General features: G+C 56.9%; 2 protein-coding genes across 2 annotated transcripts; both read left to right on the top strand.

Moving 5' to 3' along the window:
• Nucleotides 1–342: 342 nt before the first annotated feature.
• LOC306955806 (maestro heat-like repeat-containing protein family member 2B) lies at nucleotides 343–12,727 on the top strand (the record flags this gene model as incomplete). Its single annotated transcript, XM_079547174.1, has 32 exons — nucleotides 343–367; nucleotides 655–776; nucleotides 916–1,038; nucleotides 1,174–1,339; nucleotides 1,495–1,593; nucleotides 1,716–1,867; nucleotides 2,217–2,360; nucleotides 2,881–2,973; nucleotides 3,252–3,321; nucleotides 3,437–3,550; nucleotides 3,653–3,726; nucleotides 4,059–4,178; nucleotides 4,326–4,433; nucleotides 4,623–4,782; nucleotides 4,911–4,951; nucleotides 5,128–5,269; nucleotides 5,679–5,731; nucleotides 6,061–6,168; nucleotides 6,446–6,565; nucleotides 6,737–6,859; nucleotides 6,994–7,149; nucleotides 7,372–7,494; nucleotides 7,780–7,859; nucleotides 8,264–8,399; nucleotides 8,516–8,608; nucleotides 9,004–9,090; nucleotides 9,262–9,385; nucleotides 9,588–9,697; nucleotides 10,082–10,234; nucleotides 10,468–10,622; nucleotides 11,810–11,952; nucleotides 12,540–12,727. The coding sequence occupies 32 exons, from the start codon at nucleotides 343–345 to the stop codon at nucleotides 12,725–12,727; spliced, it is 3,705 nt and encodes a 1,234-aa protein (XP_079403300.1).
• A 1,493-nt stretch (nucleotides 12,728–14,220) lies between these two features.
• LOC306955904 (maestro heat-like repeat-containing protein family member 2B) lies at nucleotides 14,221–26,605 on the top strand (the record flags this gene model as incomplete). The annotated part of the gene is made up of 32 exons (XM_079547279.1): nucleotides 14,221–14,245; nucleotides 14,533–14,654; nucleotides 14,794–14,916; nucleotides 15,052–15,217; nucleotides 15,373–15,471; nucleotides 15,594–15,745; nucleotides 16,095–16,238; nucleotides 16,759–16,851; nucleotides 17,130–17,199; nucleotides 17,315–17,428; nucleotides 17,531–17,604; nucleotides 17,937–18,056; nucleotides 18,204–18,311; nucleotides 18,501–18,660; nucleotides 18,789–18,829; nucleotides 19,006–19,147; nucleotides 19,557–19,609; nucleotides 19,939–20,046; nucleotides 20,324–20,443; nucleotides 20,615–20,737; nucleotides 20,872–21,027; nucleotides 21,250–21,372; nucleotides 21,658–21,737; nucleotides 22,142–22,277; nucleotides 22,394–22,486; nucleotides 22,882–22,968; nucleotides 23,140–23,263; nucleotides 23,466–23,575; nucleotides 23,960–24,112; nucleotides 24,346–24,500; nucleotides 25,688–25,830; nucleotides 26,418–26,605. The coding sequence occupies 32 exons, from the start codon at nucleotides 14,221–14,223 to the stop codon at nucleotides 26,603–26,605; spliced, it is 3,705 nt and encodes a 1,234-aa protein (XP_079403405.1).
• Nucleotides 26,606–27,772: the final 1,167 nt, after the last annotated feature.

A 27,772-nucleotide genomic window follows, 5' to 3' on the forward strand; every position in this document is an offset into this window, starting at 1 on the left:
CAACGCCGGGCAACGGTGCCCAGCAGCTGCTCCCTGGCAGGGGCTCTCCATCACCTGCTGAGGTGATTCCCTGCGTCAGCATGGAACCGGAACCCCAGAGCCGATTGCATCACACAAACGTGCTGTGTTTGAGGGCCTGCAGGGTTGCCCTGGGGACCTGCCTGGTGCCCAGCCCGGGGCGTGTCATTCATTCTCTGTGAGGTGACACTGCAGTGTGGTGTCACAGTGGCTGCCTCATCCACCCTTGTGGAGCGGTGGGAGCGGTGGCTCAGTCCGCTTGTGGGACCCGCAGGAAGTGGAACCAGAGAGAGCTTTGCGTCTATCTGGAGGCATCCTGCTATCATGGAGAGGCTGAGAGCCCTTCGAGGTGAGTCTCTCCACCTCTCTGGACACCATGGACACTGCCCGGGCCCACGTGTGCCTCCAGTGTCTGTTTAGGACGTGCCAGCAGCACTGTCCTTGCTCTGCCCAGTGCAGCTGCCCACCGTGGTTTCCCCAGTACCCCAGCAAGGGGAAAGCTCCCTCCCCTGTCCCCACCAACCACACGCAGCCTCGCGCTGTGGAGCTGGAGGAGCGTTCCTCCCACAGCTGGCCGGGTGCTCGGCCTTGGCTCCAAGCAACACCTGCAGCAGCTGCTCTGCTCTTTCCTTCCAGGTCTCTTTGCTTGTGTGGGCTGCGTGCCCAGGCGTACGCGTCGCAGGGAGAGAAGCAGGGTGTCAAGCCCTGTCCCTACCTGCGCCGCGACCTTACTGCTTCAGCGCCTGCAAGATCAGGAGGTGAGCTGGGGACATCCAACCACCAACCCTTGCCCTCCTGGCCCAGGGCCACGGTGCCGTGGCTGCCAGGCCCGGCAGCACATCCACAGAGCGATGGGTGGCAGCGGGCAAAGCGAGCGTGACTGATCCTTGTCCCCAGGGTGACCGAGCGCAGGCGTACTGTGAGCTGGAGAGCGCCCTGTGCCAAGACAGCAGCCGCCCGCCGTGCGGAGTGGTGAACCGGCTGCTGGCAGAGGTGTCCCGGGACCTGACGGCAGCCCAGGTGAGGGCTCACTCCCAAGGGCAAAGGGAACCGCCTGCCCACGCTGGTGTTCTGCTGGCGGATGGTGGGGGCTTAGCTCTTCCAAGGGCCGCAGGCAGTCTCCTGGGCCGCGTGTCACCAGTGACTCTCTTCCAGGGCGTGACCAGCAATGTCAAGACAGCTGCCAGCAATGTCCTGGTGGCTCTGGCTCGGACGCACTTCACCTTGGTGATGGCTGAGCTCCAGAGCCACCTGAAGGCCACGGGGGACGTGTCCAAGGAGTTGGTGCTCATCACCCTGAGCAAACTCTTCAGCACCTATGGTAGAGTACCCTCAACCTCCTGACACCTATAACAACCGGGAAAGGGGTCTCTGCCCTCCACGTGTGATCTGCACTGAGCTGGGGGATGCAGGGCTGCAGCCCCTCCTTCCTCGCTGCCAGGGCTCTGACTGTGGCCCTCTCCTTCCTCTCTGCAGCTCCACAGTGCATCCCCTTTGTGTGGCTGATGCTGGCAGGCCTGCGCAGTGTGGTGGGCCAGGTGAAGAGTGGCCAGATCCTGCGCATCGCTTGTGCTGGTGAGTGCCGGCCCCAGAGCAGCCCTGCTGCAGACTCTCACAGACTCCGTTTTCTCTCACTCTCGTAAAAAAAAAACAATGAACAGTTATTATTTTTTTAAAAAATTATTTTTTTTTTTCAGTTTTGAAACAGTGGCTGGATGGAGTCAAGAACTACTTGTCCTCAGGAATTCAATGCCCCTGGCCTGCCATGGAGAAAGAGCAGATCTATGAGAACCTTCACGAGCTGCTCTTCTCTGTGGTGTGGAACTGGCAGGACTGCCAGGAGGAACAGGTGAGCACTGCTGCATTCCCAGCCCAGGAAGGCAGCAGGGGCACCCATGTCGGCAGCTCTGTCTGTGCCCAGTGGGCTGAGAGCTGAGGGGTGATGAGAGGGAGTGGGCTGGCTCTGCAAAGGGCCCTGAAGTTGCTCTGTGCCAGGGAGCAGCTGCATGTCACAGCACTGTGGCAGGAAGAGCTGGGGATGAGGGTATGGGGAAAAGCTGCCTGTCCTCCAGAGCGAGCCCATCTCCTGCTGGGCGTGGGGGTGTGGGGAAGGGGAAGGGGAAGGGAAAGAGAAAGCCCTCTGTGTAGGAAGGGCAGACCTTCAGTCTTTGATGCCGGGCCTCTGCCATCCTCTCCAGGACAAACAGGCCGTCCTTGGGGCTGTGGCTGCCATGTTGGAGGTTCTCCTGCAAGAGGAGCAGCACCAAGAGCAGGTCTGGGAGCAGCTCCTCTGGCTTGTTCACCCGTGTCAGGAGATCCAAGACACTTGCAGGGTGGCCAAGGTGAGAGACATTGCGCAGGGCTCAGGGTAGATGTGGGGCCCGTGCAAATGCCACGAGGGGTCAGGGGGATGCAGGGAGGAGGTGGGGAGCCCTTGGAGAAAGAAGGGATGGGTGTTCAAGGGAGGTCTGAGGCTTCCTGAGCTCTTCAGTCAGACAAGGAACAACCCAGACAGGAGCCAGGAGGGAACCAAGAATCACTGGGGCTCATCTCCTGGGGATGGGAAGTTTCACCACCACTGTGGGGCTCTGAGTGCCTGAGGAGCTCTATGCTAACAACTGGGGGGACCACAGCCAGTTGCATCTGATGGGGGAGAAGTGGGCTGCTGGGTGGGAAATGATGCCCAAACACGGCTCGATTGCGAGCAGAGAGACTCTCTTGGTGCCGCTGGGAGGTGGGGGATAAACAAGAACGCCTGTGCAGGAGCTGCTCCCTGCAGAGAAACAGTTGGGAAACAGTTTCTCCACTCGCAAGTGGCTAGATGTGGCTTCATCCCTTTCTTCCTCTCCTGCTCTCTTGCAGAGCCTCACTATCTTCCTGGAGGCCTTAGGGGGCACCGAGTCTGTCATTCCAAGGGACAAGTTTCTGGACGTCACCAGTGCCGTGTTCTACCAGGTAAGGGCAGCCTATCCTTGCGCCCACAGCAGTTTCCCTTGTGGCTAAGTCGACTGCAAAGCTCCGAGCCCCTGAATAAGGCGGCTCAGCCTTAGCTCCTGCATGCTCAAGGCTGTTCCAGAGCCATGCATGTACTCTCGGGGATGCCGTGGGGTGGGCTGGGTTTTGTCTGCCTGTCCTCTTCCCCAGAGTGCCCAGGGAGACGAGAGCGGGCAGCACAGTGTCTTTTCCGTCCTCAGTGCTGATGTGATTTTCTCAAATGGACCTTGTTCCCACAGCTCTATGACGACAGCAAGCAGCACAGCGAGGCTGGTCGTGCACAGCTGACCCACTGCATCATGCTGCAGGGTAAGGAGAGGAGCTTTGGCCATGCTTGGCTGTGCCCTGGTCAAAACCTCTCTCACAAACCTCAGGAATGGGCGTGAGGTTCTTGCTAACATAGCGTGGGATTTCCTCCCTGCAGCCCGGATCTGCCCAGAGGAAACCATCCTGTTTCTGCAGTCGCAGCTGGGCGATGACTGGGAGCCTGGATGCGTGGCAGCCCTGGGTCTGCTGGGTGCTCTGGCTCGCTCTGATGGTCAGTACCACGGGTTGGTCAGTACCACGCCTTGGGACTGCCAGGGCTCCCTTCTGCCATCTGCCTTGTGGCTCCGCTCATGCTTCTGTGCATCTCTTGCAGAGCCCATGATGACGGAGATGCTGCCCCAGGTCGTCGAGGCTGTGCAGCGTCTGTGCAGCGACCCCAGCATCCGGGTGAGCTGGTTTGGGAAAAGAAAGCGCTGTCGGGGTGGTGATGCTGCTGCCAGCACAGGCAGGGCTGGGGTGACTAGAGAGGTGCTGGGGCATTGGCCACACGGTCACGATGGCTCCTGTGGGGAGAGCAGGCAGAGTGGAGCGGGCAGGTCCCTGTGCTGTGCATGGAAAGCGCACAGCCTGGTGTTAAGGCCTGGCCCTCATCTCAGTAGCTAAAGCCTCTCCACTGCTCTTGGTGTCTCTGCTCATGCCCAAAGGGCTGCCGCGATGAGCAGGTGGCTTCCCTTTGCCTTCTGACCAGGAGAATCACATCCATAATTGACCCCTTGCAGGTGAGGACGGCTGTTCTTTATTTCATCAAGGATCTGCTCAGTTCGAACACCCGGAGCTGCTCAGCCTGGGATGTGGTGGGGCACATCTTCAGGGAGTTCAGCCGCGCCACAGGAAGAAGGGTAAGGACAGTGGGCAGCATCTTCCTTTGGAAGACCCGTGCTGCTCAGAGGCTGCTATACAGAAGCACCGCTGGGGCCACACCTGAGCCTCCCGAGAGGCTCCTGAGAACTGAGCATAACCAGTGTTTCAACACCACTGTTGTGCAGGCAGCCGGTGACCTTTCTGCCCGGGAAGCCCAGGAAGAAGGAGCTCTCCAGGAGCTGTGCATGGACATCCTGGGATCACTGGACGTCTCTGTGAGAGGGATGTCCAAAGTAAGTCACGCTCTGCCCTGCTGCTGCTCCCTGCCCTTGCACCACGTGTTCCTCGTCCCCTTCCAAGACCCCAGGTCTCTCCTCCAATGTGCTCTGAAGCACACAGGACTCAGGGAAATTCACAGAGTCCTCTTCCTCTCTGAGCAGAGGCAGGAATGCTGATCTGCTCAACTGCCTCGTTCCCTACAGCTCCTGTGGCCGCGGCTGCTGTTGTTTGTGGTGCCAGCGCAGTACACAGGCATGCTGATCCCAGTCGCCCGCTGTGTCTGTGCCCTGGCTGAGAGAGAGGAGCTGACAGGACGGCGCATAGAACATCTGGATCCCCATTTCGTCAGCTCCATGTTTCAAGGTAGGAGCAAAAACTCCCCCAGGGAGCTCTGCTGACCTGTGGTAGCACCCAGAAGGGACAGCGGAGGTGCGTGTGGCTGGGCACGCAGTGTCTTGGAGTCTTACTCAGCACTTTTTTTCTCTTTGCAGGCCCACTGCTGACGCCCCAGACACTGCTGGCACGACTGCTGGTGAGTAGATGCTCCAGAGGCCAGTTCTACGAGCACCCAGGAGGAAGCAGCGTGGCCATGGGCAAAGCTGTTGGCTGCTCCTTGCCTGCCAGAGCAGAGCCCAGCTGCTTCCATCCTGGGGGGAAGCCGTTGCTCTTGCTGCAGAAGTGACCCTGCTTTTTCTTGCTCTCGCTCAGGTGGTGGCAGGCAGCCCTGGTGCAGGCAGCAGACTCCAAGCTGCTGCCTTACTGCTGATGAAAAACCTCCACGGCAGGTTCCACAGGGCTGTGGGGGCCATGTGGGCTACTGAGATCCCCCTGCTGCTGCAGTGTCTTGAAGGTAAAGTACTGGAGGGGAAGAAGAGGCAGAGGCAGGGAAGGGAAGGGGGGGAGTGAAAATGCAGCTCTGTAGCATGGCAGAGGGGAAGCACTGTCTGCAGCCCAGTTCTTGCTCTGCTGCTGTTCCCATTCCTGGGAGTCAGGCCTGAGGCCCAGGGACCTATCCCACCAGAGATCTGCCCATTCCAGGACGTGGATGGGCCCTTCATGTCCCCTCAGACAGCAGCCTTGGAGCAGTTAGTTCCGTGTTCCTGTGGAGGCAGTGTTTGTGGGGAGGGACAGGTCATTGTGGAGGGGGTGCAGGTCCCAGCTTGGCAGTGTCAAGTGCCCAGGCCAAGCCAGGTTTGCAGCAGCTCTTCTTCTGTGCCTTGATCCCAAGTAAGGGTCTTTGTCTTCCTATTGCTGTGCAGGGAAAGATGAGAGCTTCCCGGACACTGCCGAGTTTGAGCGCCGTCTGCTAAAGGTACAGCATTGCCGGGAGGCGCGGTGCAGAGAAGTGCTTGCCTGCCCCAAGTAGCCCCGCTCCCACGTGAGCCACTGTGGGGCAGGAACAGCCTCTCAAGCGCTGCTGCGGAGCGGCCGCGCGCCTTTGTGGCGCTGCCTCTTCCGCTCTGTGCCAAGCCCAGGGGGGTCTGAGGAGAAGAGGGCGGGCGGCTTTAATGGAGGGAACGCTGGGGGAGCTGGGAGAGGCACTGTTCTTCCAGGCACCTCTCCCCAGAGGGCTGCAGCAACTTGGGAGTGAGGGAAGAGGCAAAGGGCAAGGGAACATTGTCTTCTCCTGTTCTCCAACAGTTCCTGAAGGCGTCGCTGGACACAATAGAGGAGAAGGCATGGATCGAGGCCCTGAGCTGTGAGCTGAGCCAGCGGCTGAGCAGCTCTGCCAGCAGCTCTGCAGAAAAGGTGAGTTCCCCCCGGCTCTACCCAGCGGTGCAGCTGCAGGTGTCCAGCTGGGGCTGGGGCTGCGGCTGGTGCTCTGCCCACGCGGGATGCTGACGCTGCTTCTCCAGTCTATGCCCCCCAAAGGGCCTTTCCCTGCAATCTGCCCGGGGATGGCTAAAGCTGGGCCCCGCAGCTGCTCTCAGCAACCGCCAGGGAGCTTGGCTCCTTCCCACCTGGCCCTCCACCAGCAGGTTAAGCTGCTGCCACATCTCAGCTTCTTCCTTCCCTTCCCATGCAGTCATTCCTGTACAAGGCTCTGGGCACGGTGCTGGGATCCTGTAAGGGAGTCCTCCACATCCAGGAGAAGCTGCTGCAGCACCTGGAGGAGGCAAATGCAGAGGAGCCATGTGAGGCCCAGGTGAGCTCTCCTCTCCTCCAGCTCCTGTGAGCATCCCCGCTCTGGCCGTGGGGCAGAGGCCTTCTCCTGGCCCTGCTCCAGGCCTTTCAACCTCCGCACTGCTGCCATTTTGCTCAGGAGAGGACCTGTAGATTCAGGCCTGTGCCAACGGCCCCTTGTTCTTTTGTGCAGGGAATCATCTCTCTTCTCAGCCATGCTGCTGAGAACAACTTCCACACAGTCCTGGCCACGCTCACCATGTTTGCGTCCAGGCTGTGCAAAGGCCGCAATGCCAGGATTTCCAGGCGCAAGAAGGTAAAGCGTTACGGGTTTCCATCTTGGCATTCTTCGGCCTTATTTTCCCTGCAGCTCCTGCCTTGGGAGCCCAGGTGCATCGCGGGGCACTGGGGGCTGTTAGCGAGTGTCTCAAGGCATTTCTTCCCACACAGATGGAGCTGGACAGCACGAGAGCTCATGCCACACGCAGCGCTCTCATGCTCGCCCACGGCAGCGTGGCACTGCGTGCCTCCAAGGAACAGCTGCTCGCCCACCTGGAGGGAGACATCGTGGGCAACATCCTGATGCTCTACAGCTGCAGCTGCCGGGTGAGAGCTCAAAGCGTGCCAGGGTGTCAGGGCGCCCAGCTGCAGCCTCTCCACATGGGGGGGATGCTGAGATGGGCCTTCCCTTTCCAAAGGTCCCTCGGGGAACTGTTTGTGCCCAGATAAAGATCCAAGCCCTTCCCTTAGCGTTGTCTCCACGTGTGTCCCTTGCAGCCCTTGTCCCTTCCCGCAGCTCAAAGAACGTTCTTCTCTCTTGCTCCTCAGGACTTGCAGAACAACCTTGCGCTGGTGCAGAGCATCACCAACTGCAGCTCTGCCTACCAAGCTGTGGGTGATTCTGCAAGCTTTAACCCCTCCTTGAAGAGCAAGCTGCTGGAGATCCTGATGGTGAGTGGGGCTGTCTGCAGAGGAGTTCTGGGCTGCGCCACAAGGCTCGCTTCCCTGGGGGCATGCAGGTCTCCAGCAGCCACACGTCTCCAGCTGGTGGGGACCTTGGGTGCTGGCAGGCAGCGGCTGGGCAGCGGGCTAGGTGCACCAGCTGCTGCATCCTGCACTGCTTCCATGGGAAAGTGATGGGGCTGGTGTGTGGCAGTTGTGCATGTCTCAGGGCCGGGTGGAACAGCTCTTGTGTGCCCCTTGCCCCCTTTGACACTGTCTCTCTGGGACTTGCAGGACCTGATGAAGAAGTATTACTCGGGCATGCCTGTCTCCCCAGTGCCTCTCAAGGTGGTTCTGGCCCTGGAGCAGTTGAGGTAAGGGCTGAGGTTGCAAGTCAGGATGGTGATCCCCGTTTTGGGTAGCTCCTGAGGGCCTGGAGGGGTCAGGGGGGGAGGAGCCACATCTACAGGAGAGACGGCTGGGCTGTTGTGCCCAGCAAAGCTGAGGTTCTGGGCAGGGAGAAAGGCCCTGGTGCTCCTGTCCCCTGGCAGGGAAGAGAGGGAGAGCTGGGGTCTCCTTCCCTCCAGAGCGGGAGGTGGTTCACTGCTGCCGGGGAGGAGGTGGGCGCTGCTGGAGCTGAAGGCAATGCTCAGCAAGATGAGCTGGGTGGGGGTACTGGCTTTGTAGCTGTCAATTAGGAGAAACTCAGATGTTGTCTGAACCAGTCTGGAGAGGTAAAGAGCCTTTCTGATTTCTCTTCCTGTTTTCCTCCTCTCAGCAAGCTGAAGCCCTCTTCTGAAAGCAAGGACCTGCGTGAGATGTTGGTCCTGTGCTGCAAGAACATCGTGACACACCCTTCAGCAGAGATGATGCTGAAGATCAGGAAGTCACAGCAAGCAGCACAGTACCTGCAGGTAACCTGCCGTAACTTTCCCGGCCACCTCTCGGTCGGAACCCTACCTCAGCACACACAACCTCTGCTCTGGCAGCAGCCGTGATGCTACACGTCACTCCCCTCTTCTGCTTTCAGCTTCAGCAAACATCACTGAGAGCTCTGGGCCGGCTCATGGTGGTCCTGCTGGAGACAGAGCCCAGCGGCGGCTTCTTTCAGAACATAGTCCATGTGAGTATTCGTGGGGCAAGGGAGAAAGCATGGTGCCTGTCAATAGCGGGGGCAGAGATCTGGGGACTGAGAGGAGGATCAGAGGGGGAGAAATCTCCTGCTGACGTGCCAGCTCACTGCGAGCTGAAATGGGCAGAGAAATGGGCCCTGCAGGGGGAAAGCAGGAGCCAGCCCCTGGAGGCCACAGCCGAGGAAAAGCTCCTGCGTTAGGAGGCAGGAGTGTCTGCAGAGAGCGGGGCAGCAGTGCCGGTGCTCAGTGAGGCAGGAGGCCACATGGAGCAACAGGGCAGGCCTTAAGGGAAAGTGCTGGGAAAGGAGGGACAGGGAGAGGGGTGGCAGGAAGGGGAAGAAAAGACATCCTCAGTGAGACAGATGCTCTACCCCAGGTCCTGCAGAAATCAATGGTATCGAGCAACGTGTGGGAGCGCAAGAGGGCCCTGCAGACCTGCTCCCAGCTGCTGTCTGTTTGTGAAGAGCTTCAAGTGAGTAAAGAGCCCCACCGCGTGCCCCCTGCTCCCTCCCCAGCACCCCTGAGCTGGAAGGTGAGCTCCGCCCAGCTGTGCATGCTGTGTCACGGTGGGAAGGCACAGATGGGAGAAGCTGGTGAGAGCTGCGGCCATCTACAGCTTTGTTCCTGCCTCTCACCCCTGCAGAGAGGAGATGCCTGTGAGCACTTTGGCTCCTTGGTGGGATTGCTGGCGCCTCTGACGTGTGACCCCATGCCCGCATCCCGCCAGCTGGCTGTCACCTGTCTGAGCTCCCTTCTGCGAATCCAAGGTGAGTAGAGCAGGCGTGCTCCAGCCCTCTGCCCTCCTCTGTAGCACTACCAGAGACACATGGGCTGGGCCCTCTTGACAGGAGGGAGAGGCACCGTGCACAGCTCTCTTCTTGTCCCCACCCTGTCCTCTGTCTTTCCCCCGTGGAAAGCAGTTTCATTTCCAGAAGCATGACTTCCCTTTTCTCCCTGTGCTCTTTCCAGCCAAAGCGACCAACACAGACATCGAGACGGGTGACACTGGGAGCCTGTGCGAGGGGCTGCATGCCTGCAGCATCGCCTCTCAGCTCCAGACCACATCCAAAATGGCCATGGTATGTGGACCCAAGAAGGGGTGGTGGGATCTCTGTGTGTAGGCTTCTGCACGACCCTGTGCTGCTCCCAGCCTCACACACTGTTTCCAAAATGAGCTGTTACCCTGAGTCCTGTTTTCTCAGCAAGTAGCAGGAGGCTCTGAGCTACGTCTGGCCTTCAGGCACCCAGTGCAAGGATCTGACTCCATGACGTGCGTTTGTGTGTGTGTGTGCACTTGCATGCATGTGTGACTGTGGCTGCTGGGAGGTAGGCTTTGCATGTAAGCAAACACCATGGGTGCAGAAGCTGAGAGAAGGCTCAACCGCCTTCCGTATAAACAGCAGGGTACAGACAGCTGCAGCAGAGCAGTGATGAGATCTCTCCCGCTTGTCATTTCTCTGCAGATCGTGTGCAGGATCTTCCCCCTAGAACGCACCGTTGACTTCATGACTGCCATCAAGGAGACGATCCGGAAAGCCAACGGAGTGCGTGTGCGTGCTGCTGGGAAGTGGATGACCACCTTCCTGCAGATGCACGGGAAGGACATCAGTTGGAACGTAAGAGACTTTCCTCCACGTGTCTTGGACTTTTGCTGGCTGTTGCACTATGACTTGAGCTGTTTGCCCCTTGTGCTCAGGGCATGGAGACCAGGGTAGCTGGCATGAAATTCAGGCTTAGGACGTGGCAGCATGTCAATGGAGCAGGCACTGCTCATGCGCTGAATGTCCATGGTTGTGCCCTGCAGAGTGCAGGATGCAGCAAGTCATTCTTTCTCCTCTTCTTCTCTCAGGTGCCTCCGATCCTCTACATCCTGCGCTGCATCACATCGTTTGCGCAGCAGAGCACGTTCCTGCCCTTCCTGTGCCAGGCGGTGGTCATCCTCACCCGCTGTCACACCGAGGCCGTGATGAGCAACTTCTCCCGGCCGCTTGGGCCAACAGACAGGTACTGGCACTCCCGCCTTTGCTGTTGCTGCAGAGGGATGTAGGGAGGAGGCAGCTTTTCTTTGCTGTGAATAGTCTCAAGTTGCGACTCTACTTTTTCTAGTGAGACATGGAGGAGAATAAGAGAATTTTGTCTTCAGCGATGGAGCCAATAGAAAAAAGAAGAAAGGATAAGAAAGGAAAGGAGGAGAGGAAAGGAGCAGGGAAGGAAAAAGGGAATGAAAAGGGAAATTGAAAAGGAGAAAAGGAGAAAAGGAGAAGAGAAGAGAACGAGAAAAGAGAAGATGAGCTTAAAAATTGTACTATTTATTATAAATAAATAAATACATACATACATACATAAATACATAAATAAATAGTAGGGTTTTTTTTTACCAAGTCTTTATTGTAATAGCTGCTGTCTCTTCTCCATACCAATTACAGAATCACATTCACCAAATGTCAGGGATTGGAAGAAACCTCAAAAACTCATCTGATCTAATCCCCCTGCTGGGAACACCTAGATTAGGTCACACAGGAATGTGTCCAGGCAGGTTTTGGATGTCTCCAGAGAGGGAGACCCCACAACCTCTCTGGACAGCCCGTTCCAATATTCTGTTACCATCACCATGAAGGTTTTTTTCTAGCATTCATGTGGAACCTCTCATGTTCCAGCTTGTACCCATTGCCCTTGTCCTGTCACTGGATGTCACTGAGAAAAGCCTGGCTCCATCCTCCTGACAGACATCCTTGACATATTTATAAGCGTTCCTTAGGTCACCTCTCAGTCTCCTCCAAGCCAAAGCTTCCTCAGACTTTCCTCGTAAGGGAGATGCTCTGGTCCCTTCATCATCTTTGTGGCTCTGTGCTGGACTCTCTCAAGCAGTTCCCTGTCCTTCTTGAACAGAGGGGCCCAGAACTGGACACAATACTCCAGATGCGGTCTCACCAGGGCAGAGCAGAGAAGCAGGATAACCTCTTTTGACCTCCTAACCATGCCCCTTCTAGAATGTCCCAGGGTGCCATTGGCCTTCTTGGCCACAAGGGCAGAGTGCTGGCTCATGGTCACCCTGCTGTCCACCAGGACCCACAGGTCCCTTTCCCCTACGCTGCTCTCCAACAGGTCAGTCCCTAACCTGTACTGGTATGTGGGGTCGTTCTTGCCCAGATACAAGTCCCTATGCTTGCCCTTGTTATATTTCATTCAAGTTCTCCCCGCCCAACTCTCCGCCTGTCTAGGTCTCGCTGGGTGGCAGCACAGCCTTCAGGCGTGTCAGCCACTCCTCCCAGTTCTGTGGCATCAGCAAGCCTGCTCACAGTGCGCTTTACTGCCTCATCCAAGACACTGATGAGTATGTTGAATAGTACGGGTCCCAGTACTGACCCTTGAGGGACTCCACAAGATACAGGCCTCCAACTTGACTCACTCTGTTCCACTGACCACAACTCTCTGGCTTGTTTCCTTCAGCTGGTTCAAGTCCACATCGCTACTCAGTTGTCAAGACCACGCTTTCTCAGTTTAGCATTTAGTATTTATCAACATTTATTTATGCACACTTTGCTTTGTTTTATTTTCTGCCCCTGCCGACAGGCACGGCTTAGGCAAAACACTTGAGTATTTTGTCTGGAAGTATTTACTTCCTCAGAAGCCTCCAGCCTGGCACCCAGTCAGATTCCCAAAATAAGCCAGTAAGTAAACTGCTTGCAGGTGTTGCCCAGCTGCTTCATTGTGAAGAGCCCTTGAACTTTGCACAGGCCCTTCAAGCCAGAAGAGGATGGCCAGGACCTACCCTGCTGCCTACTCATCCTGATGGGCTGCTCCTGCCCCCAGGCTGGGATGGGGCTGCCCAGCCCTCCTCCTCCTCCAGCTGCCTGCTGCTGCCTTTCTTCCACTCACAGTTGGCACTCTGAGATCATCTTTAACACTGCTGTTTATGAGATACTTGGCCATCTCCCCCACCGCAGACAATGGAAGAGGAAAATGAAGCAATTGGCAGCAGCCAGCCAAATGGCTCCCTCCAGAAGTTGTCTGAAGCAGAGGAAGGGGGCCCACGGAGAGACCTGGGGAGTCCTGTCCCCATCCAGATCAAGGGGCCTGGCAAGAAGGCACTTTCATCCCCTGACTGAGCAAAAGCCAGATAACCAGGTTAGAACCTGGTTAGATAACCAGGTTATCTCCACCGTGTGTAGATGATGGAGAGAGAGTTTAACACCAGGTTTCTGCTGTCTGTAACATGCATACATCTGGACACAGACCTATGCTCCACCAGCAATGTGCTGGTAGCCCTACTTACCCCCAGGCTTTGCTCCCACAAGCCAACCCTGTCCCCCACTACCACTAACAGCAGAGCAATTTAAATCCAGGCCACAGGCAGAGCTGTCAGCTGCTGCAGCTGGGCTGGAAATCTGCTCCTGCTGGTGTTCGCCATAGAATTAGGGAATTAGGCCAAGGGAACAGCACTGGGAGGTCAGTCTCCAAATCCAATGTTTAAAGGGAGCTTTTTTTGCACTCATTTTCACACATGCCTATTTGTGTGCCTTCATCCCATTGCAGAGCTCACCTGGCTGCATTTCCGCATGCAAATAATTGGTATGCGTGTTTTCGGTGCTTGTGTATGCACGTGCATACATACACACTGACGGGAGGAGAGGCGTTGCATTAAGCTGACTGCATCTACGTTTGAAGCAGATTTGATAATGACCCTAAATATGGACCCAAGTGTTTCTTCTGCTGCTAACTGACCTAATGGATTTCATATTTGTATTTGCGGTATTTGTCACCACAAAATGCCAAGGAATCCTCAAGCTTGATAATGCCCCTCTCCTTACTCACTCAGCTGCAGCCCCTTACACAATACTTTGTCTGTCTGATTTACACCGAATTCCTGACAGGACCAACATACACCCTGTGTATTCACAGTTTCACTAAATGTCAGGGATTGGAAGGGAACTTGAAAGATCATCCAGTCCAATCCCCCTGCCTTAGCAGTAACACCTGGATTAGGTCACACACGAATGTGTCCAGGCGGGTTCTGAATGTCTCCAGAGAGGGAGACCCCACAACCTCTCTGGGCAGCCCGTTCCGCTGTTCTGTTACATTCACCATAAAGAAGTTTTTTTTTCTAGTATTAATGTATTCATTTTTGATCAGATGCGGTGGAGTCTCCTTAACATCTCTGACACGTGCCCCCAGTAGACAGCAGAGCTCTGTGGAGAGCTTGTCGGGCAGCAGATGGGGGCCTCAGTGCCTCCCGGCATGGAGTGCCCAGTCACTAAGACAACGCCGGGCAACGGTGCCCAGCAGCTGCTCCCTGGCAGGGGCTCTCCATCACCTGCTGAGGTGATTCCTTGCGTCAGCATGGAACCGGAACCCCAGAGCCGATTGCATCACACAAACGTGCTGTGTTTGAGGGCCTGCAGGGTTGCCCTGGGGACCTGCCTGGTGCCCAGCCCGGGGCGTGTCATTCATTCTCTGTGAGGTGACACTGCAGTGTGGTGTCACAGTGGCTGCCTCATCCACCCTTGTGGAGCGGTGGGAGCGGTGGCTCAGTCCGCTTGTGGGACCCGCAGGAAGTGGAACCAGAGAGAGCTTTGCGTCTATCTGGAGGCATCCTGCTATCATGGAGAGGCTGAGAGCCCTTCGAGGTGAGTCTCTCCACCTCTCTGGACACCATGGACACTGCCCGGGCCCACGTGTGCCTCCAGTGTCTGTTTAGGACGTGCCAGCAGCACTGTCCTTGCTCTGCCCAGTGCAGCTGCCCACCGTGGTTTCCCCAGTACCCCAGCAAGGGGAAAGCTCCCTCCCCTGTCCCCACCAACCACACGCAGCCTCGCGCTGTGGAGCTGGAGGAGCGTTCCTCCCACAGCTGGCCGGGTGCTCGGCCTTGGCTCCAAGCAACACCTGCAGCAGCTGCTCTGCTCTTTCCTTCCAGGTCTCTTTGCTTGTGTGGGCTGCGTGCCCAGGCGTACGCGTCGCAGGGAGAGAAGCAGGGTGTCAAGCCCTGTCCCTACCTGCGCCGCGACCTTACTGCTTCAGCGCCTGCAAGATCAGGAGGTGAGCTGGGGACATCCAACCACCAACCCTTGCCCTCCTGGCCCAGGGCCACGGTGCCGTGGCTGCCAGGCCCGGCAGCACATCCACAGAGCGATGGGTGGCAGCGGGCAAAGCGAGCGTGACTGATCCTTGTCCCCAGGGTGACCGAGCGCAGGCGTACTGTGAGCTGGAGAGCGCCCTGTGCCAAGACAGCAGCCGCCCGCCGTGCGGAGTGGTGAACCGGCTGCTGGCAGAGGTGTCCCGGGACCTGACGGCAGCCCAGGTGAGGGCTCACTCCCAAGGGCAAAGGGAACCGCCTGCCCACGCTGGTGTTCTGCTGGCGGATGGTGGGGGCTTAGCTCTTCCAAGGGCCGCAGGCAGTCTCCTGGGCCGCGTGTCACCAGTGACTCTCTTCCAGGGCGTGACCAGCAATGTCAAGACAGCTGCCAGCAATGTCCTGGTGGCTCTGGCTCGGACGCACTTCACCTTGGTGATGGCTGAGCTCCAGAGCCACCTGAAGGCCACGGGGGACGTGTCCAAGGAGTTGGTGCTCATCACCCTGAGCAAACTCTTCAGCACCTATGGTAGAGTACCCTCAACCTCCTGACACCTATAACAACCGGGAAAGGGGTCTCTGCCCTCCACGTGTGATCTGCACTGAGCTGGGGGATGCAGGGCTGCAGCCCCTCCTTCCTCGCTGCCAGGGCTCTGACTGTGGCCCTCTCCTTCCTCTCTGCAGCTCCACAGTGCATCCCCTTTGTGTGGCTGATGCTGGCAGGCCTGCGCAGTGTGGTGGGCCAGGTGAAGAGTGGCCAGATCCTGCGCATCGCTTGTGCTGGTGAGTGCCGGCCCCAGAGCAGCCCTGCTGCAGACTCTCACAGACTCCGTTTTCTCTCACTCTCGTAAAAAAAAAACAATGAACAGTTATTATTTTTTTAAAAAATTATTTTTTTTTTTCAGTTTTGAAACAGTGGCTGGATGGAGTCAAGAACTACTTGTCCTCAGGAATTCAATGCCCCTGGCCTGCCATGGAGAAAGAGCAGATCTATGAGAACCTTCACGAGCTGCTCTTCTCTGTGGTGTGGAACTGGCAGGACTGCCAGGAGGAACAGGTGAGCACTGCTGCATTCCCAGCCCAGGAAGGCAGCAGGGGCACCCATGTCGGCAGCTCTGTCTGTGCCCAGTGGGCTGAGAGCTGAGGGGTGATGAGAGGGAGTGGGCTGGCTCTGCAAAGGGCCCTGAAGTTGCTCTGTGCCAGGGAGCAGCTGCATGTCACAGCACTGTGGCAGGAAGAGCTGGGGATGAGGGTATGGGGAAAAGCTGCCTGTCCTCCAGAGCGAGCCCATCTCCTGCTGGGCGTGGGGGTGTGGGGAAGGGGAAGGGGAAGGGAAAGAGAAAGCCCTCTGTGTAGGAAGGGCAGACCTTCAGTCTTTGATGCCGGGCCTCTGCCATCCTCTCCAGGACAAACAGGCCGTCCTTGGGGCTGTGGCTGCCATGTTGGAGGTTCTCCTGCAAGAGGAGCAGCACCAAGAGCAGGTCTGGGAGCAGCTCCTCTGGCTCGTTCACCCGTGTCAGGAGATCCAAGACACTTGCAGGGTGGCCAAGGTGAGAGACATTGCGCAGGGCTCAGGGTAGATGTGGGGCCCGTGCAAATGCCACGAGGGGTCAGGGGGATGCAGGGAGGAGGTGGGGAGCCCTTGGAGAAAGAAGGGATGGGTGTTCAAGGGAGGTCTGAGGCTTCCTGAGCTCTTCAGTCAGACAAGGAACAACCCAGACAGGAGCCAGGAGGGAACCAAGAATCACTGGGGCTCATCTCCTGGGGATGGGAAGTTTCACCACCACTGTGGGGCTCTGAGTGCCTGAGGAGCTCTATGCTAACAACTGGGGGGACCACAGCCAGTTGCATCTGATGGGGGAGAAGTGGGCTGCTGGGTGGGAAATGATGCCCAAACACGGCTCGATTGCGAGCAGAGAGACTCTCTTGGTGCCGCTGGGAGGTGGGGGATAAACAAGAACGCCTGTGCAGGAGCTGCTCCCTGCAGAGAAACAGTTGGGAAACAGTTTCTCCACTCGCAAGTGGCTAGATGTGGCTTCATCCCTTTCTTCCTCTCCTGCTCTCTTGCAGAGCCTCACTATCTTCCTGGAGGCCTTAGGGGGCACCGAGTCTGTCATTCCAAGGGACAAGTTTCTGGACGTCACCAGTGCCGTGTTCTACCAGGTAAGGGCAGCCTATCCTTGCGCCCACAGCAGTTTCCCTTGTGGCTAAGTCGACTGCAAAGCTCCGAGCCCCTGAATAAGGCGGCTCAGCCTTAGCTCCTGCATGCTCAAGGCTGTTCCAGAGCCATGCATGTACTCTCGGGGATGCCGTGGGGTGGGCTGGGTTTTGTCTGCCTGTCCTCTTCCCCAGAGTGCCCAGGGAGACGAGAGCGGGCAGCACAGTGTCTTTTCCGTCCTCAGTGCTGATGTGATTTTCTCAAATGGACCTTGTTCCCACAGCTCTATGACGACAGCAAGCAGCACAGCGAGGCTGGTCGTGCACAGCTGACCCACTGCATCATGCTGCAGGGTAAGGAGAGGAGCTTTGGCCATGCTTGGCTGTGCCCTGGTCAAAACCTCTCTCACAAACCTCAGGAATGGGCGTGAGGTTCTTGCTAACATAGCGTGGGATTTCCTCCCTGCAGCCCGGATCTGCCCAGAGGAAACCATCCTGTTTCTGCAGTCGCAGCTGGGCGATGACTGGGAGCCTGGATGCGTGGCAGCCCTGGGTCTGCTGGGTGCTCTGGCTCGCTCTGATGGTCAGTACCACGGGTTGGTCAGTACCACGCCTTGGGACTGCCAGGGCTCCCTTCTGCCATCTGCCTTGTGGCTCCGCTCATGCTTCTGTGCATCTCTTGCAGAGCCCATGATGACGGAGATGCTGCCCCAGGTCGTCGAGGCTGTGCAGCGTCTGTGCAGCGACCCCAGCATCCGGGTGAGCTGGTTTGGGAAAAGAAAGCGCTGTCGGGGTGGTGATGCTGCTGCCAGCACAGGCAGGGCTGGGGTGACTAGAGAGGTGCTGGAGCATTGGCCACACGGTCACGATGGCTCCTGTGGGGAGAGCAGGCAGAGTGGAGCGGGCAGGTCCCTGTGCTGTGCATGGAAAGCGCACAGCCTGGTGTTAAGGCCTGGCCCTCATCTCAGTAGCTAAAGCCTCTCCACTGCTCTTGGTGTCTCTGCTCATGCCCAAAGGGCTGCCGCGATGAGCAGGTGGCTTCCCTTTGCCTTCTGACCAGGAGAATCACATCCATAATTGACCCCTTGCAGGTGAGGACGGCTGTTCTTTATTTCATCAAGGATCTGCTCAGTTCGAACACCCGGAGCTGCTCAGCCTGGGATGTGGTGGGGCACATCTTCAGGGAGTTCAGCCGCGCCACAGGAAGAAGGGTAAGGACAGTGGGCAGCATCTTCCTTTGGAAGACCCGTGCTGCTCAGAGGCTGCTATACAGAAGCACCGCTGGGGCCACACCTGAGCCTCCCGAGAGGCTCCTGAGAACTGAGCATAACCAGTGTTTCAACACCACTGTTGTGCAGGCAGCCGGTGACCTTTCTGCCCGGGAAGCCCAGGAAGAAGGAGCTCTCCAGGAGCTGTGCATGGACATCCTGGGATCACTGGACGTCTCTGTGAGAGGGATGTCCAAAGTAAGTCACGCTCTGCCCTGCTGCTGCTCCCTGCCCTTGCACCACGTGTTCCTCGTCCCCTTCCAAGACCCCAGGTCTCTCCTCCAATGTGCTCTGAAGCACACAGGACTCAGGGAAATTCACAGAGTCCTCTTCCTCTCTGAGCAGAGGCAGGAATGCTGATCTGCTCAACTGCCTCGTTCCCTACAGCTCCTGTGGCCGCGGCTGCTGTTGTTTGTGGTGCCAGCGCAGTACACAGGCATGCTGATCCCAGTCGCCCGCTGTGTCTGTGCCCTGGCTGAGAGAGAGGAGCTGACAGGACGGCGCATAGAACATCTGGATCCCCATTTCGTCAGCTCCATGTTTCAAGGTAGGAGCAAAAACTCCCCCAGGGAGCTCTGCTGACCTGTGGTAGCACCCAGAAGGGACAGCGGAGGTGCGTGTGGCTGGGCACGCAGTGTCTTGGAGTCTTACTCAGCACTTTTTTTCTCTTTGCAGGCCCACTGCTGACGCCCCAGACACTGCTGGCACGACTGCTGGTGAGTAGATGCTCCAGAGGCCAGTTCTACGAGCACCCAGGAGGAAGCAGCGTGGCCATGGGCAAAGCTGTTGGCTGCTCCTTGCCTGCCAGAGCAGAGCCCAGCTGCTTCCATCCTGGGGGGAAGCCGTTGCTCTTGCTGCAGAAGTGACCCTGCTTTTTCTTGCTCTCGCTCAGGTGGTGGCAGGCAGCCCTGGTGCAGGCAGCAGACTCCAAGCTGCTGCCTTACTGCTGATGAAAAACCTCCACGGCAGGTTCCACAGGGCTGTGGGGGCCATGTGGGCTACTGAGATCCCCCTGCTGCTGCAGTGTCTTGAAGGTAAAGTACTGGAGGGGAAGAAGAGGCAGAGGCAGGGAAGGGAAGGGGGGGAGTGAAAATGCAGCTCTGTAGCATGGCAGAGGGGAAGCACTGTCTGCAGCCCAGTTCTTGCTCTGCTGCTGTTCCCATTCCTGGGAGTCAGGCCTGAGGCCCAGGGACCTATCCCACCAGAGATCTGCCCATTCCAGGACGTGGATGGGCCCTTCATGTCCCCTCAGACAGCAGCCTTGGAGCAGTTAGTTCCGTGTTCCTGTGGAGGCAGTGTTTGTGGGGAGGGACAGGTCATTGTGGAGGGGGTGCAGGTCCCAGCTTGGCAGTGTCAAGTGCCCAGGCCAAGCCAGGTTTGCAGCAGCTCTTCTTCTGTGCCTTGATCCCAAGTAAGGGTCTTTGTCTTCCTATTGCTGTGCAGGGAAAGATGAGAGCTTCCCGGACACTGCCGAGTTTGAGCGCCGTCTGCTAAAGGTACAGCATTGCCGGGAGGCGCGGTGCAGAGAAGTGCTTGCCTGCCCCAAGTAGCCCCGCTCCCACGTGAGCCACTGTGGGGCAGGAACAGCCTCTCAAGCGCTGCTGCGGAGCGGCCGCGCGCCTTTGTGGCGCTGCCTCTTCCGCTCTGTGCCAAGCCCAGGGGGGTCTGAGGAGAAGAGGGCGGGCGGCTTTAATGGAGGGAACGCTGGGGGAGCTGGGAGAGGCACTGTTCTTCCAGGCACCTCTCCCCAGAGGGCTGCAGCAACTTGGGAGTGAGGGAAGAGGCAAAGGGCAAGGGAACATTGTCTTCTCCTGTTCTCCAACAGTTCCTGAAGGCGTCGCTGGACACAATAGAGGAGAAGGCATGGATCGAGGCCCTGAGCTGTGAGCTGAGCCAGCGGCTGAGCAGCTCTGCCAGCAGCTCTGCAGAAAAGGTGAGTTCCCCCCGGCTCTACCCAGCGGTGCAGCTGCAGGTGTCCAGCTGGGGCTGGGGCTGCGGCTGGTGCTCTGCCCACGCGGGATGCTGACGCTGCTTCTCCAGTCTATGCCCCCCAAAGGGCCTTTCCCTGCAATCTGCCCGGGGATGGCTAAAGCTGGGCCCCGCAGCTGCTCTCAGCAACCGCCAGGGAGCTTGGCTCCTTCCCACCTGGCCCTCCACCAGCAGGTTAAGCTGCTGCCACATCTCAGCTTCTTCCTTCCCTTCCCATGCAGTCATTCCTGTACAAGGCTCTGGGCACGGTGCTGGGATCCTGTAAGGGAGTCCTCCACATCCAGGAGAAGCTGCTGCAGCACCTGGAGGAGGCAAATGCAGAGGAGCCATGTGAGGCCCAGGTGAGCTCTCCTCTCCTCCAGCTCCTGTGAGCATCCCCGCTCTGGCCGTGGGGCAGAGGCCTTCTCCTGGCCCTGCTCCAGGCCTTTCAACCTCCGCACTGCTGCCATTTTGCTCAGGAGAGGACCTGTAGATTCAGGCCTGTGCCAACGGCCCCTTGTTCTTTTGTGCAGGGAATCATCTCTCTTCTCAGCCATGCTGCTGAGAACAACTTCCACACAGTCCTGGCCACGCTCACCATGTTTGCGTCCAGGCTGTGCAAAGGCCGCAATGCCAGGATTTCCAGGCGCAAGAAGGTAAAGCGTTACGGGTTTCCATCTTGGCATTCTTCGGCCTTATTTTCCCTGCAGCTCCTGCCTTGGGAGCCCAGGTGCATCGCGGGGCACTGGGGGCTGTTAGCGAGTGTCTCAAGGCATTTCTTCCCACACAGATGGAGCTGGACAGCACGAGAGCTCATGCCACACGCAGCGCTCTCATGCTCGCCCACGGCAGCGTGGCACTGCGTGCCTCCAAGGAACAGCTGCTCGCCCACCTGGAGGGAGACATCGTGGGCAACATCCTGATGCTCTACAGCTGCAGCTGCCGGGTGAGAGCTCAAAGCGTGCCAGGGTGTCAGGGCGCCCAGCTGCAGCCTCTCCACGTGGGGGGGATGCTGAGATGGGCCTTCCCTTTCCAAAGGTCCCTCGGGGAACTGTTTGTGCCCAGATAAAGATCCAAGCCCTTCCCTTAGCGTTGTCTCCACGTGTGTCCCTTGCAGCCCTTGTCCCTTCCCGCAGCTCAAAGAACGTTCTTCTCTCTTGCTCCTCAGGACTTGCAGAACAACCTTGCGCTGGTGCAGAGCATCACCAACTGCAGCTCTGCCTACCAAGCTGTGGGTGATTCTGCAAGCTTTAACCCCTCCTTGAAGAGCAAGCTGCTGGAGATCCTGATGGTGAGTGGGGCTGTCTGCAGAGGAGTTCTGGGCTGCGCCACAAGGCTCGCTTCCCTGGGGGCATGCAGGTCTCCAGCAGCCACACGTCTCCAGCTGGTGGGGACCTTGGGTGCTGGCAGGCAGCGGCTGGGCAGCGGGCTAGGTGCACCAGCTGCTGCATCCTGCACTGCTTCCATGGGAAAGTGATGGGGCTGGTGTGTGGCAGTTGTGCATGTCTCAGGGCCGGGTGGAACAGCTCTTGTGTGCCCCTTGCCCCCTTTGACACTGTCTCTCTGGGACTTGCAGGACCTGATGAAGAAGTATTACTCGGGCATGCCTGTCTCCCCAGTGCCTCTCAAGGTGGTTCTGGCCCTGGAGCAGTTGAGGTAAGGGCTGAGGTTGCAAGTCAGGATGGTGATCCCCGTTTTGGGTAGCTCCTGAGGGCCTGGAGGGGTCAGGGGGGGAGGAGCCACATCTACAGGAGAGACGGCTGGGCTGTTGTGCCCAGCAAAGCTGAGGTTCTGGGCAGGGAGAAAGGCCCTGGTGCTCCTGTCCCCTGGCAGGGAAGAGAGGGAGAGCTGGGGTCTCCTTCCCTCCAGAGCGGGAGGTGGTTCACTGCTGCCGGGGAGGAGGTGGGCGCTGCTGGAGCTGAAGGCAATGCTCAGCAAGATGAGCTGGGTGGGGGTACTGGCTTTGTAGCTGTCAATTAGGAGAAACTCAGATGTTGTCTGAACCAGTCTGGAGAGGTAAAGAGCCTTTCTGATTTCTCTTCCTGTTTTCCTCCTCTCAGCAAGCTGAAGCCCTCTTCTGAAAGCAAGGACCTGCGTGAGATGTTGGTCCTGTGCTGCAAGAACATCGTGACACACCCTTCAGCAGAGATGATGCTGAAGATCAGGAAGTCACAGCAAGCAGCACAGTACCTGCAGGTAACCTGCCGTAACTTTCCCGGCCACCTCTCGGTCGGAACCCTACCTCAGCACACACAACCTCTGCTCTGGCAGCAGCCGTGATGCTACACGTCACTCCCCTCTTCTGCTTTCAGCTTCAGCAAACATCACTGAGAGCTCTGGGCCGGCTCATGGTGGTCCTGCTGGAGACAGAGCCCAGCGGCGGCTTCTTTCAGAACATAGTCCATGTGAGTATTCGTGGGGCAAGGGAGAAAGCATGGTGCCTGTCAATAGCGGGGGCAGAGATCTGGGGACTGAGAGGAGGATCAGAGGGGGAGAAATCTCCTGCTGACGTGCCAGCTCACTGCGAGCTGAAATGGGCAGAGAAATGGGCCCTGCAGGGGGAAAGCAGGAGCCAGCCCCTGGAGGCCACAGCCGAGGAAAAGCTCCTGCGTTAGGAGGCAGGAGTGTCTGCAGAGAGCGGGGCAGCAGTGCCGGTGCTCAGTGAGGCAGGAGGCCACATGGAGCAACAGGGCAGGCCTTAAGGGAAAGTGCTGGGAAAGGAGGGACAGGGAGAGGGGTGGCAGGAAGGGGAAGAAAAGACATCCTCAGTGAGACAGATGCTCTACCCCAGGTCCTGCAGAAATCAATGGTATCGAGCAACGTGTGGGAGCGCAAGAGGGCCCTGCAGACCTGCTCCCAGCTGCTGTCTGTTTGTGAAGAGCTTCAAGTGAGTAAAGAGCCCCACCGCGTGCCCCCTGCTCCCTCCCCAGCACCCCTGAGCTGGAAGGTGAGCTCCGCCCAGCTGTGCATGCTGTGTCACGGTGGGAAGGCACAGATGGGAGAAGCTGGTGAGAGCTGCGGCCATCTACAGCTTTGTTCCTGCCTCTCACCCCTGCAGAGAGGAGATGCCTGTGAGCACTTTGGCTCCTTGGTGGGATTGCTGGCGCCTCTGACGTGTGACCCCATGCCCGCATCCCGCCAGCTGGCTGTCACCTGTCTGAGCTCCCTTCTGCGAATCCAAGGTGAGTAGAGCAGGCGTGCTCCAGCCCTCTGCCCTCCTCTGTAGCACTACCAGAGACACATGGGCTGGGCCCTCTTGACAGGAGGGAGAGGCACCGTGCACAGCTCTCTTCTTGTCCCCACCCTGTCCTCTGTCTTTCCCCCGTGGAAAGCAGTTTCATTTCCAGAAGCATGACTTCCCTTTTCTCCCTGTGCTCTTTCCAGCCAAAGCGACCAACACAGACATCGAGACGGGTGACACTGGGAGCCTGTGCGAGGGGCTGCATGCCTGCAGCATCGCCTCTCAGCTCCAGACCACATCCAAAATGGCCATGGTATGTGGACCCAAGAAGGGGTGGTGGGATCTCTGTGTGTAGGCTTCTGCACGACCCTGTGCTGCTCCCAGCCTCACACACTGTTTCCAAAATGAGCTGTTACCCTGAGTCCTGTTTTCTCAGCAAGTAGCAGGAGGCTCTGAGCTACGTCTGGCCTTCAGGCACCCAGTGCAAGGATCTGACTCCATGACGTGCGTTTGTGTGTGTGTGTGCACTTGCATGCATGTGTGACTGTGGCTGCTGGGAGGTAGGCTTTGCATGTAAGCAAACACCATGGGTGCAGAAGCTGAGAGAAGGCTCAACCGCCTTCCGTATAAACAGCAGGGTACAGACAGCTGCAGCAGAGCAGTGATGAGATCTCTCCCGCTTGTCATTTCTCTGCAGATCGTGTGCAGGATCTTCCCCCTAGAACGCACCGTTGACTTCATGACTGCCATCAAGGAGACGATCCGGAAAGCCAACGGAGTGCGTGTGCGTGCTGCTGGGAAGTGGATGACCACCTTCCTGCAGATGCACGGGAAGGACATCAGTTGGAACGTAAGAGACTTTCCTCCACGTGTCTTGGACTTTTGCTGGCTGTTGCACTATGACTTGAGCTGTTTGCCCCTTGTGCTCAGGGCATGGAGACCAGGGTAGCTGGCATGAAATTCAGGCTTAGGACGTGGCAGCATGTCAATGGAGCAGGCACTGCTCATGCGCTGAATGTCCATGGTTGTGCCCTGCAGAGTGCAGGATGCAGCAAGTCATTCTTTCTCCTCTTCTTCTCTCAGGTGCCTCCGATCCTCTACATCCTGCGCTGCATCACATCGTTTGCGCAGCAGAGCACGTTCCTGCCCTTCCTGTGCCAGGCGGTGGTCATCCTCACCCGCTGTCACACCGAGGCCGTGATGAGCAACTTCTCCCGGCCGCTTGGGCCAACAGACAGGTACTGGCACTCCCGCCTTTGCTGTTGCTGCAGAGGGATGTAGGGAGGAGGCAGCTTTTCTTTGCTGTGAATAGTCTCAAGTTGCGACTCTACTTTTTCTAGTGAGACATGGAGGAGAATAAGAGAATTTTGTCTTCAGCGATGGAGCCAATAGAAAAAAGAAGAAAGGATAAGAAAGGAAAGGAGGAGAGGAAAGGAGCAGGGAAGGAAAAAGGGAATGAAAAGGGAAATTGAAAAGGAGAAAAGGAGAAAAGGAGAAGAGAAGAGAACGAGAAAAGAGAAGATGAGCTTAAAAATTGTACTATTTATTATAAATAAATAAATACATACATACATACATAAATACATAAATAAATAGTAGGGTTTTTTTTTACCAAGTCTTTATTGTAATAGCTGCTGTCTCTTCTCCATACCAATTACAGAATCACATTCACCAAATGTCAGGGATTGGAAGAAACCTCAAAAACTCATCTGATCTAATCCCCCTGCTGGGAACACCTAGATTAGGTCACACAGGAATGTGTCCAGGCAGGTTTTGGATGTCTCCAGAGAGGGAGACCCCACAACCTCTCTGGACAGCCCGTTCCAATATTCTGTTACCATCACCATGAAGGTTTTTTTCTAGCATTCATGTGGAACCTCTCATGTTCCAGCTTGTACCCATTGCCCTTGTCCTGTCACTGGATGTCACTGAGAAAAGCCTGGCTCCATCCTCCTGACAGACATCCTTGACATATTTATAAGCGTTCCTTAGGTCACCTCTCAGTCTCCTCCAAGCCAAAGCTTCCTCAGACTTTCCTCGTAAGGGAGATGCTCTGGTCCCTTCATCATCTTTGTGGCTCTGTGCTGGACTCTCTCAAGCAGTTCCCTGTCCTTCTTGAACAGAGGGGCCCAGAACTGGACACAATACTCCAGATGCGGTCTCACCAGGGCAGAGCAGAGAAGCAGGATAACCTCTTTTGACCTCCTAACCATGCCCCTTCTAGAATGTCCCAGGGTGCCATTGGCCTTCTTGGCCACAAGGGCAGAGTGCTGGCTCATGGTCACCCTGCTGTCCACCAGGACCCACAGGTCCCTTTCCCCTACGCTGCTCTCCAACAGGTCAGTCCCTAACCTGTACTGGTATGTGGGGTCGTTCTTGCCCAGATACAAGTCCCTATGCTTGCCCTTGTTATATTTCATTCAAGTTCTCCCCGCCCAACTCTCCGCCTGTCTAGGTCTCGCTGGGTGGCAGCACAGCCTTCAGGCGTGTCAGCCACTCCTCCCAGTTCTGTGGCATCAGCAAGCCTGCTCACAGTGCGCTTTACTGCCTCATCCAAGACACTGATGAGTATGTTGAATAGTACGGGTCCCAGTACTGACCCTTGAGGGACTCCACAAGATACAGGCCTCCAACTTGACTCACTCTGTTCCACTGACCACAACTCTCTGGCTTGTTTCCTTCAGCTGGTTCAAGTCCACATCGCTACTCAGTTGTCAAGACCACGCTTTCTCAGTTTAGCATTTAGTATTTATCAACATTTATTTATGCACACTTTGCTTTGTTTTATTTTCTGCCCCTGCCGACAGGCACGGCTTAGGCAAAACACTTGAGTATTTTGTCTGGAAGTATTTACTTCCTCAGAAGCCTCCAGCCTGGCACCCAGTCAGATTCCCAAAATAAGCCAGTAAGTAAACTGCTTGCAGGTGTTGCCCAGCTGCTTCATTGTGAAGAGCCCTTGAACTTTGCACAGGCCCTTCAAGCCAGAAGAGGATGGCCAGGACCTACCCTGCTGCCTACTCATCCTGATGGGCTGCTCCTGCCCCCAGGCTGGGATGGGGCTGCCCAGCCCTCCTCCTCCTCCAGCTGCCTGCTGCTGCCTTTCTTCCACTCACAGTTGGCACTCTGAGATCATCTTTAACACTGCTGTTTATGAGATACTTGGCCATCTCCCCCACCGCAGACAATGGAAGAGGAAAATGAAGCAATTGGCAGCAGCCAGCCAAATGGCTCCCTCCAGAAGTTGTCTGAAGCAGAGGAAGGGGGCCCACGGAGAGACCTGGGGAGTCCTGTCCCCATCCAGATCAAGGGGCCTGGCAAGAAGGCACTTTCATCCCCTGACTGAGCAAAAGCCAGATAACCAGGTTAGAACCTGGTTAGATAACCAGGTTATCTCCACCGTGTGTAGATGATGGAGAGAGAGTTTAACACCAGGTTTCTGCTGTCTGTAACATGCATACATCTGGACACAGACCTATGCTCCACCAGCAATGTGCTGGTAGCCCTACTTACCCCCAGGCTTTGCTCCCACAAGCCAACCCTGTCCCCCACTACCACTAACAGCAGAGCAATTTAAATCCAGGCCACAGGCAGAGCTGTCAGCTGCTGCAGCTGGGCTGGAAATCTGCTCCTGCTGGTGTTCGCCATAGAATTAGGGAATTAGGCCAAGGGAACAGCACTGGGAGGTCAGTCTCCAAATCCAATGTTTAAAGGGAGCTTTTTTTGCACTCATTTTCACACATGCCTATTTGTGTGCCTTCATCCCATTGCAGAGCTCACCTGGCTGCATTTCCGCATGCAAATAATTGGTATGCGTGTTTTCGGTGCTTGTGTATGCACGTGCATACATACACACTGACGGGAGGAGAGGCGTTGCATTAAGCTGACTGCATCTACGTTTGAAGCAGATTTGATAATGACCCTAAATATGGACCCAAGTGTTTCTTCTGCTGCTAACTGACCTAATGGATTTCATATTTGTATTTGCGGTATTTGTCACCACAAAATGCCAAGGAATCCTCAAGCTTGATAATGCCCCTCTCCTTACTCACTCAGCTGCAGCCCCTTACACAATACTTTGTCTGTCTGATTTACACCGAATTCCTGACAGGACCAACATACACCCTGTGTATTCACAGTTTCACTAAATGTCAGGGATTGGAAGGGAACTTGAAAGATCATCCAGTCCAATCCCCCTGCCTTAGCAGTAACACCTGGATTAGGTCACACACGAATGTGTCCAGGCGGGTTCTGAATGTCTCCAGAGAGGGAGACCCCACAACCTCTCTGGGCAGCCCGTTCCGCTGTTCTGTTACATTCACCATAAAGAAGTTTTTTTTTCTAGTATTAATGTATTCATTTTTGATCAGATGCGGTGGAGTCTCCTTAACATCTCTGACACGTGCCCCCAGTAGACAGCAGAGCTCTGTGGAGAGCTTGTCGGGCAGCAGATGGGGGCCTCAGTGCCTCCCGGCATGGAGTGCCCAGTCACTAAGACAACGCCGGGCAACGG

This window comes from Tetrao urogallus, assembly GCF_951394365.1.
Source record: "Tetrao urogallus genome assembly, chromosome: 1".
NCBI classification, from domain to species: domain Eukaryota; kingdom Metazoa; phylum Chordata; class Aves; order Galliformes; family Phasianidae; genus Tetrao; species Tetrao urogallus.